The sequence below is a fragment of the Echiichthys vipera genome (assembly GCF_963691815.1).
Source record: "Echiichthys vipera genome assembly, chromosome: 14".
NCBI lineage: Eukaryota > Metazoa > Chordata > Actinopteri > Perciformes > Trachinidae > Echiichthys > Echiichthys vipera.
In genome coordinates, this window is record NC_139839.1 from 18,071,308 (window position 1) to 18,082,240 (window position 10,933).

At 40.6% G+C, this 10,933-nt stretch overlaps 1 protein-coding gene across 1 annotated transcript in view; it reads left to right on the top strand.

The window, feature by feature from the left end:
• gria3a (glutamate receptor, ionotropic, AMPA 3a) overlaps nt 1-10,933 on the top strand; it is a 71,926-nt gene that overhangs the window by 32,922 nt on the left and 28,071 nt on the right. Inside the window, exons 4-8 of the mRNA XM_083927465.1 lie at nt 342-529; nt 9,220-9,273; nt 9,516-9,677; nt 10,075-10,242; nt 10,855-10,933. The exon at nt 10,855-10,933 is cut by the window's right edge and continues 26 nt beyond it. Of these exons, the coding sequence (XP_083783591.1) occupies nt 342-529; nt 9,220-9,273; nt 9,516-9,677; nt 10,075-10,242; nt 10,855-10,933 (651 nt within the window). The remainder of the gene's footprint in view (nt 1-341; nt 530-9,219; nt 9,274-9,515; nt 9,678-10,074; nt 10,243-10,854) is intronic.

Consider the following 10,933-nt stretch of genomic DNA (forward strand, 5'->3'; position numbering starts at 1 on the left):
CACACCAGACCTGTTTAATTCTGAATCCACTTGGTACAATACCTTGTTTACCAGCTGTAAACGTGTTCTGTCTCCATTTATTTTATGTCTTACAAGGGGATTTTATTGTTCAAATAGACATTTCATCACTACATCATTGTTTGAGTTTGATAATATGTGTGATGAAAAAGCTGGTCAGAAGCTGTTCAGACATTAAGCATGTTAATAATCATAGTGGAAAGCCAGAACACCCTCACAGCTCTTCTTTATAGCAATCTGGCTTCTCAGTGCAGCGTTTACCTGCTGCTGTGCTAGAAAACAGCAGTTGTGTGATGGAAGCTCTTCTCCCTTTGCTCCCCCAGGTTTTGCAATCCTCCAGGCCATCATGGAGTCGGCTGTGGCCAATAACTGGCAGGTGACAGCTCGCTCTGTGGGGAACATTGTAGACCCCAAAGAGTACAGACGCATCATTGAGGAAATGGACCGCCGGCAAGAGAAACGCTTTCTCATAGACTGTGAGGTGGGCAGGATCAACGCCATACTGGAGCAGGTATGGAGCCAACACACACTCCTAGTTCAGCCTGTTGTATTTGAGAAAAGTAACACACTGGAAACAAAATGTCTGTCCTTAAATACATTTATTCAGCCTCATGGCGCTGCATGCTCCTGTGTTTGTAAAGGAGTAAACAACTGTCTTTTCTTCACTGTTAACCTTGAACGTCATCTCCATCCACACACTACACAGATAAGGCACTCTCTGGCTTTGATTGCTCCCCACTTTTCATTTTTTGTCTGTTACCACCCTAAACACTTGGAGTGCATCATGATTGCCTCAGATCTCAAGATTATCATTTAGAAGGCCGATGTTAACACAGACGAGAGGGGTACATTCAGTTTAATTCTCGTTATTTGTTGTTATTTGGTCTTTTTATTCCACGCACGTTGTTTGAGGTCACATGGGCTTAATTCACGTGGAGGAATTAAACAGCCTCCTCATCCTTGTTTCCTAGGTGATCATCAGCTACGGTTTTCCCACATGAGTCTTGATTCAGATCCAGTGTTTGCAAATGCGTGCTGCTCACTGTGGCTACACCGTAGAGAATACTTTAATGTCAAAAAGGTATTAAATGAGGGTTCATTTGCTTACTTACTTAGAAGATCATTAGTGTTTATATGGAGGATTTGAAGCTGTGTTGCACGCATGGTCACATTTCACCTTAAAAATGAATTTGACTGTTTCTCAAGATCTGTGCAGTTGAATACATGGCTGGATCAGACGGATCTGTTTTTCCTTTGACCAGTGGAATTTTATTTGGATAATGAATGTTGATACTATCTCATCCTAAGGGTTGGGGTTGAGTTGTGTATGTGAGTAAGTGTGATAGTTAGATGATAGAACGTTATCACACTTGGAAGTGTGAATGCACATTTATGTTTTATATATGTTAATGACTCCATGTTTCATGGTAGCCTGACTATTATATCTATGATATGTATGCACTTATCTTATATTTCAAGGCATTGATTTAGTGGGTAAAAGGTGCAACAAAACCCCCACAGAGGAAGGCATGCACAAAAATAATCCCAGTCTTTATTTACTAAACCTGATCCTGACCTAAATGTTTCTGACCAAACTCTTAGTTTTGAAATGAAGCTAGCATTGACACTCAACATGTGTGACTTGAAACTGAGTAGCCATTTTAGTGACACTATAGTCAGACTTCATCCTGTCAAACTCCTGTGATCTGCAGGTTGAACTAACTGTCAATGATGTCCTGTGGCTTTGACAAGAGCAGAGAATGGCCCGAATAAACTTAAACAGAGCTGTCTGAAGCAATGAAAATATACTAAATATAGTGTACATATAAGTGTAGGTGGCTAAAATACTGTACGTTTAGCTGTTCCCATTCGGTACATACGGTACATAGTAAGCTTCGATGCCTGTCCTCCAGTCTGCTTCTCCAAACTGTGGGCGTGCTACAAAAACCATTAAACCCGCAAGTGGTTTGTTTTCTGTGTGTGTGCCCATTTGAACCATTAATCCTGAGCATACTCTAACTGACTGTTCTTTGCTGAGATATTTGTGTGCGAAGGCTTTTGCCCTCTGCGTAATGATCTTCATTATTGCAGGCCTTACGAGGTTTACTCTGACCTTCACTGCGGATCTGTCTTTATTTCCTCTGATGCGGGGAAATATTTTTACTGACAGCACAGAACATTTTCATTAATTAAGAGAAGTTTGCTCCTCTCTGCCCTTCATGTCCATACAAATGGTTTCTTTAAATGTTCTCAAATCGCCTCCATATTAGATTCAAGTTATCGAATCAGATAATGGAGGTCATTTGGTGTCATGTCAGGCCGATCCGATTGTAATCTCATTACAGTGGTGGATTCATGCGAGTGGTGGCCTTGTAGGCAACATCTGTCAGACAAGTGTCTCTCCAGATGCTTGAGAGTGGCAAGACATGCCTGCCCTTCGTCTCTTGTGAGTGATTCCTTATACGGGCTGTGACATCAACACTTGCTTTAATGTAATATCAGCTCCCAGTGTAAGTAGGACACACTGTCCCATAACAGCAACAACAATGAGCCTACTATAAATAGCCTACCCTCCTAGCCTGAGGGAAGATCTCTCACAAAGGCAGGAGTGAGCAAACACAACCGAGATCACTCAGGCATCAGGAAGCAACAATTCTGGACAGGATTTATTTTGTAGCCAGTGTTTAAGATTTTAACTCATAAACACTACAATCATATACATTAAATTATTTGTATACCTGTATGAAGGCTTTTATCTTTACCCAGTGCACCATAAATTAATTTACAGGCAGATATCTATCAGTCGTTTTGTGCTAATTACTTCTGTGAAGTTAGTTCCACTCGTAACAGGGCTTTATTTGTTGATAAATGTGCTGTGGGTTGTTTTTTTTTTGCTTTTTTGCTCCCCCGCAGGCCGACTCTCTCGCCTTTAAAAGCATCAGTCTGCTCATCCCTTCACTAAAGTAAAGACGGGTGATAAACACCTTTAAGGCTTCTCATCAATAATAGAAGCACAGTGAATTTATCATTGCTGCCAGAGGACCAGTCACCTCCAGCCTCCTGCTTACACACTGGACAGACAGTGAAAGAGTCAGAGAGAAAAAAAAAGAGAGAGCTTGTGGGAATTGAGCCATGCTGTGTGAGTCTCCCTGTCTGGTACTGTGGAGGGAAACCGGAGAAATGCTGGACTCCCAGAGGTGCACTGGAATTTCACACCCAGTGAGTAGAATAGTAAAACAAGATATTGCGTTTGGGACGAGATCATATGTGTGGATGTTATTTAATCCTGTGTGTTAATTGTAGTGTTGTATGTTGCTTTGCGTGTGCGTTTTAGAGGCCACGACATAACAAATGGTCACTGTAGCATAAATATTTTCTCTGAGGGGGTGAATTTAATTTACTTGGTTATCTGTTCCCAAATATACAGTACAGTATACTATTTAAACTAAGACCAATCCATGCTAGTAGCTGTGAGAAGCTACAATTTAGGTGTAGCATTTCTTTGGGCTTATTGCTAACATCAGCATGCTAACATGCTCATAGCAAGGCTCTCATTCTAAAGTTATCAGGTAATGTTTTCCAGTTTACCAGATTCACCACCCTAGTTTAGCCTGATAGCTAACATTTGCTAATTAGCACTAAATACAGATAAATACAGCTGAAGCTGATGAGAATATCATTAGTTTGTTTAGTCATAAATCAAAGTACTGAGCAAATGTTGACCTAATGATGGTGCCATATAAACAGTGAAGGCATCAGTCATTAGCTATGGTCCTTCCTGGGCCTTAAATCTATATACGATTTTACTGCACTTCATGCAATACTTTTACTTTGTGGGGGTGCTTAAGGTAAAGTCAGGGGATCACCAAGGTCATTAGCATTTTTTCCCTGAGAACCGTGGATGTCTGTGCAAATATTCATGAAAATCAAATCCATTGTAACTTGAAAACAGTTAACCGGTGCAGTTTTAGCCACTAGTAGCACTGAAGAGAAATATGTTTCATTGAGGTCCTTTAATTGATTGTATTCCATACTCCACCAGAATAAGCATAATCATGCACATGCACATCATGAGTGCCGGGGGTGACGTAATGGACTTTTGTGCAGACTGCAGAGGGCAGGAATTAGTTGTCATGTGTTGGCAGTAATGTGTCATTTAGGTTAGCAATGCGTCAATGAAAGAGGAGAAAATGACTCAAACGATGCAGTTTTCAAAACACTCAAAAAAGATTTGCTCATGTTTTAGGAGGTGGGAAATGCTCTCAATGTCTTAGCAAGGTTTTGAAGATAGCCACAGTGTATTTTGGTAAGAAACAAAGTTTGTTTGATCATTTAAACGGAAGAAGTGTTCGAGACACAAAAGTGAACATTTTGGCACCTTTCTCAATTACATTTTGCAATTTAAAATAGCATAATATAATATGAAAAAATAATGGATAATACTCATACTTTTCTATTAAAACCTAACCTTGAACTCCAAATAAAAAGGTCAGAGAACAGCAGGAAGTATAATTCCTTGCAAACAAACCCCAACAAGACAGCTATCTGTGCTTTCCCTTTTTTTTCACTTCCATTATAAACAAGAAAACATGGCTTCTGAAAAGAGAAAAACACTCACTGTAAAATAGGACAAGTCTTTGTAGAGCCTTTTTTGTAGCCTAGGCTTCTAAAGGAGACCCCAGAGAAGTCTGAGTTAAAAGCAACCAAACATGAGAAACAACTTCAAACACGCGTAAGCAGGAGAGTTGGCAAGTGCACAACGGCAACATGGATAGTAAGGCCATTACAACTTCATACACATGTTTTTTATTTGGTTGAAATTGGCATTTGATAAGAGGACTGTGTTCAGAAGTGTGTAGCTAATGGCTGCTGAAAGCGGGAGAACCATCCGATTGCACACAGTCTCGAGGAAATAACAATTGAAATAATAATACCTAGAACTAAAAAAGACTAGAAATGAGGCAGGACATTCAACATTTTCAGGTTTCTTCAAAATCTGTCAGAAGTTTTATAATGAAAAATAATAACAACTACTCCCGTTCAAAGATTCAGCTTTGTGGAGCAATGTTTGACTGATACACAGCCCTGTTCTTCCTCTGCTGTGTTGCATTTCTTTAATGCACTTGTTTGACAGTTAAATCCCTCCTCACATTATGCCCAGTTTTGAGTGGCGTAACAATAATTAGTTGACTGGTGAAAAGGGAAAGACATCAACCTTGGATGCCTGTTCCAGTTCTGAAGAAGCCGATGACAAATCACTGTAACAAAGAGAAGCCTCCATCAGTGGGAAGAGAGTCGAATCCTTTTGAAGGCACTTGGGCAGACATCCAGCTCTGCACAGGACTGTGGCTCCATTCTTCTTAATTAGAGTCGATTCCCGCAGGAATATTTAGGCTCATCGCCCTGCAGCTCGGCCCGGTTCAGGCCTGCTTCAAACGGCACAGCACAGACCTGCTCGTATAAAACAGGACGGACAAATAAAAAGAAGTGCGACCTGGGACAACTGCTCTGTGTCTGTCTCCTCTGCAGCATAAGAAGATGGCCCTGATTATATCCTCCACAGAGAGATGAATACTAATGTATAGATGTAACATGAGTCTGTGTGCTGGGTTTATTCGTCTGATAACTGTGATTCATTTGATTGTATTGCACTGGAGGGGCTTGGAAGATGATGTGCTGTTTTTTTTTTTTTTAACTGCAGAGTTTAGGTTTCAGTCCTGGTTGGAAGAGTGAACAGTTGTTCCTTTCTCAGTCATAATGACGTGTTTTGGGCACACTGTTTCCTTGTGATTTATTTATTTATTGATTTATTTAACAGGCACAATTAACTGTCCCAGAGTTTTCAACTAAATAGCTAAGTTTCCTGAGCAGTCCCTGGGCAGGCAAATCCACAAAGGAGTTATGGAGGAAAATGTCCTGATTCAGTCAGAGGGTTCAGAGAATAAACATTGCATGATACATCGTAAAAACCAACTGCATTTTGGGAGATGTTAATATGATTCATCCTTCTTAGTTGGACTCAGATCCACTTTGGACTGTAGTAACAGTAACTGTATAAAGACGACGACAGGGGCATGACACTTCACATACCTGGGAATATCCTTTGCCTTCAGATAGGAGCCAGTCAGGACAGTCAGTGCTGCAGGCTCCTTACAGTGCAGATCACAGGTCTTCTTTTCCCCCAGGCTGTTTGAAGAAGCTGTTTTGTGATAAAGGGATTTTGACAGTGAGGAAGACATGAGTCCTGTGACAATAAATGTGTTGCTCTCTCAGTGACGGTAGCGCCTGACCTCTTCCAGGATCCTCGTGGTTTCACATACTCACAAAAAGTGATTATCCCGGGGGACCGTGAAACTGGAGCATCAGGATCCTAAAAATATTTGTTATGCCCCGATGCATGCACTGCCAAGTCAGGGTTGGAGCAAATCCCACGACAAATCAAAAGAAATAACCGTTTACGAAAACATGTGTGTATTAACTTATATACCTAACTTTTTTTTTTCTAAAGTTAAATATTGCCATAATGTACAAAATGTTTCAGAATACATCTGTTGTCAATATGATCAATCATATGTAATTCCTTGGTAGGAAGTGTGTTTGACTATCTTTTAAATTGCTACATAAATAAAATGTATTATTTTTATATTAAGCAAACAGCAAATTTATTTATAATAATAATATGTTATATAATTTGGATGTGGAAACTGAACATGTTCTGTGAGCTTTTAATAGCTTTTGCATCCATAAAGAATTCAGTAGTATCACTATTGTTTAATTATTAACTATTCTCACTATGTATCATAGCTACACTACAATGTATGTATGTCAAGTATGTATGTACAGTTTTTACAGTGTAAAGACAAACACAATCAAACAAGAGCCACCTCCCAGTATCATCCCTTTTTCTGATTTACCAACCAAATATCCCGACTTTGGAAGTTTGGTCAGTGTCTGTGCTCGCCGCCAACCAGATGACTACCAAGTGAGGGGGATTTTCTTTTTTCTTTTTCATGCAAATCAAAACATTTTCAAGTTGTTTTGAAAAGAAATACTTGACACAAAAGCAAACCTGTCAACGAGATGTGCATGTACAAAATTGGCTGTGAATGACTACTAGGCAATCTGACCATTAGGAAAATGCATTTGCTCAGCTAGGGCGATGCGGTGAAGTGGTGGTTAGCACTGTCGCCTCACAGCAGGAGGCTGCATAGAGCACAGCTGATTGATATTGGCCTATACCAGACATGTCCATAGCTCTGTATCGGCGTATGTGTCGTCTGATATGTGCCTTGTGTAGCTCTTTATTTAAATGTCAGCAGTTGACTGATACTGAATATACAATACTGATGTTTGTTTTCTTTTCATTTATTCTTTATTTTCTCAGTGTTCAGTTTTGGAATTGGTTGACGATGTAATACATGTATAATGTTTAATAATGTTTAATATTCTGTAAAGCAGCCTTCTGAGTACCTTTGCAGTGCAAAATCTTGTGCACAGTTCAAATAAAAAAGGTCTATTTTCAGTCAGTCATCGTTGAATTTTCTAAAATCAGTATCGGTCTCAAAAATCCCACTTCGTCGGGCTCTATGCAGAAGATTTCAGCATCTAGAACTGAGTTGTGGTTTAGTATGCCAAGAAAACAAACCATGTGTTTATGAACTTACTTTCACCTCTCCTGTTACTCTCCATTAGACAGTCAAGAGAAACTGAAGCTCCCACATTAACATGTGTTTTGTGTGCCTCGTAGTACAGTAAGCACTAAATATTTACAGTTTATAATTTTCTAGCAGCTTAACACGTTTTCAGTCAGAAACGGCAGTTGAGGTGTCAGAGTTAGATGCTCATATATAGAAGTGTGAAGTCTTGTGCTTTCTGCCTGAGCGTGCTGGTGATAACGGGAGCTGTAGCCAGCCACTCCAGGCACTGCAGCTTCATTAAGTGCTCGCTGTGTTGCCACACTTGGGTCACTGCGGCTTCCTCTCACATGGATGAATAGCAAATGAAAAGCTTTTCAAGACAATTTGGAAGACAATAAGCAGAAAAGCTTTCAGGAATTGTTTTGGCTGATGAGGAAAATGCAGGATGTGAGGGGGGGCTTTTGCAGCGAGAGGTGCAAAATGTCAAACACAATGAAATCATTTTGTATTTCCGAGGATAGAAATTGGATTTATTTTGGAAAATTGTCAGAGTGTATAAGCCAGTTGGAGGGTGGACCTTGGAGCATCAAGGACGTTCCCTTTCTCTCGAAACAATTAGGGGGCATTAAGGCAGAAATAACCAGAGGAGTTAGTGGTGCATAGGTGTGGATGACAACACAGGGGTGTGAATCCATGCACTGAATAAGCTTTATTGTATGCCAGCCCTAAATGAAAAAAATAGAAATAGCACTAGAAATATACCACAGCAATGCATGTCCTTGTTTCGGTGCTGTTGTAAAATTGTTGTAAAAAGTCCTCTATAAAATCTCTCCAAAATGATATCACTTTCACTCTGGACATTTAACATTTAGCTGATTTCAGAGCCTGAGAACACTTATATCAAAACTGTGGGGGAGTGTGGAAAGTGAAGAGAGAGAGAGAGAGAGAGAGAGAGAGAGAGAGAGAGAGAGAGAAAGAGCAACTCTCCACCCCCACAGTCTCTTTTTGAAGCATCGTACTCTGATGGAGAATGGAGGGAGATATGGAGAAAGAGAGTGTGCGTGTGAAAGAGTGAGAGAAAGAGAGAGCTTTGGCTGATGAGGAAGTTTAAAGAAATCAGCAAGTGCAGCTCTCGCTGTGTGTCTGCTCGGCTCAGACAGGTGCTGTACGATGTTTTGGCTTTAATTGAGTCAGTGTGTGACTGAGACAGGCGGAGCAGGAAGAGGCAGACTGTAGAGCACTAGGCAGCTGCAGAGAGGGAGGGAGGTTTTTTCCGGAGCCTTGACCTTATTTTACATGTTGAAGTTAATGGAAAGGAACAAGTGCTGTCATCACAGTTTCTCCCCTCTCTGTATGCGTCTCAGACAAACACACACAAACGTACAAATGTGCTGGCACGCTCTCTCGCCGCTAAAATGTCTTTAATTCCTTTCTTGTTTTCCCCCCAACTACTGTGTTAAGAAATTAAAGGTCTTTATCATTTCTGAATCTCAGCCCTCTAAAATGTTCTCGGAATATGAGATGTGAATGTGACTCACTGTGTGTCTCCTCCTGCGACTTGTAGGTGGTGACCTCGGGAAAAAACAGCAGAGGATACCATTATATCCTTGCCAACCTGGTAAGAGCTCACAATATAAAACAGACCAACAAAGCCCAGAACAACACAGCTCAGTGTGATGCAATGCAGTGAAAATAAGCGCAACACTGTAGTATAGTTAAACTTCTCAATATGTATTTATGATAGACTAACAACTGAGTGCAGTAATTAAACAGAACTAAAAAGCTGATGATGTACGGCCAAGCAAAAGCATTTTTTTTCTCTTTGCGGCTAATGATCCCTCATTTGCTCTTTGCTCTCAGGGTTTCTCCAACATCAGCCTGGACAGGGTGTTTTCTGGTGGAGCCAACATCACAGGCTTCCAGATCATCAACCCAGACAGCCCCATCGTCCAGCAGTTCCTCCAGCGGTGGGAGCGCCTGGATGAAAGAGAATTTCCAGAAGCCAAAAACACTCCACTCAAGGTCAGCGCCGCTGATGCTGCAGTTACTTTTTATTTAAAATCTTCAAAGAAACTTTTTTTCTCTCCCCCGTCTCCCTATAAATTTTAAGGTAGTAACTTCTGAATCAGAGAAAATGTGTAAATCTGAATCCCTTCAGTGAGACATTTGCTTAAATTACTTGTCACCTGCTTGCTCTTTAAAGGAGGTGTCTTTTATACATGCACAATTTTCAATCATATTTGTGAGGCTTTGATGATTTGATTTTTTTTTTTGTACTTTTTACATCAGTAGCACTGCTCTCTGTGTAAACGCACCCAGTACTGCTGCAGAAATGTTAACCTTGCCTTTATAGCAGTGAAGTCTGCCTGCATGATGTCAGTGGTGCGTCACTGGGGTTTCTTGTTGCCTTTTGTCCCAGTACACATCAGCGCTGACCCACGATGCCATCCTCGTGATTGCGGAGGCCTTCCGGTACCTTCGACGACAGCGAGTGGACGTGTCTCGCAGGGGGAGTGCGGGCGACTGCCTCGCCAACCCCGCTGTGCCCTGGAGCCAAGGCATTGACATAGAGAGAGCCCTCAAAATGGTGAGATCAAAGGCATTCACAGTCTCTCTACACAGCTCTGCCTTTTGTTTTATTTACTCTACGGTTTTATCTTTGCTTTATATCACTCCTCACTCGAGGGTTACAGAAGTATGAAATGTTCCTGGTACGATAATCATCTCAGAAATATCACAGTTTCATGGTGTCACGATATCGGGCAGTTAATGTTAACATTACAAACACTGTATTATAATTGAAACTTGAAACCATTTCTTTGGTTGTGGAAAAAGTCTCCCATAATATATTTTATTACAATTTTCATACCCTGGTATACCTTGAAACCGGTATATCGCTGCAACCCTACTTCACTCAAACTGCTTCATAATTGCTACAGTTATAAAGTTTGTCTATTTTTACTCTCCTTTCTTTTCTGAGAATCCTTGAAAGATTACCAAACCACAACTCTACAAACCATAACCTAAAAAATATAGTCATTTATAACCATTATTGGGTTGACTTCATGAACAAGTGCTGTAACACTGAAACCAATCCAGCACCATATTTCATTCCATACTACACATTAGAACTGTCAGGACTGTGCCGTGTCTTTATGGGGAGTTTGTGTTTTATCATACTTTTCTTGGTGCCTGGCAGGTCCAAGTACAAGGTATGACCGGAAACATTCAGTTTGACACATTTGGTCGACGCTCTAATTACACAATTGATGTGTATG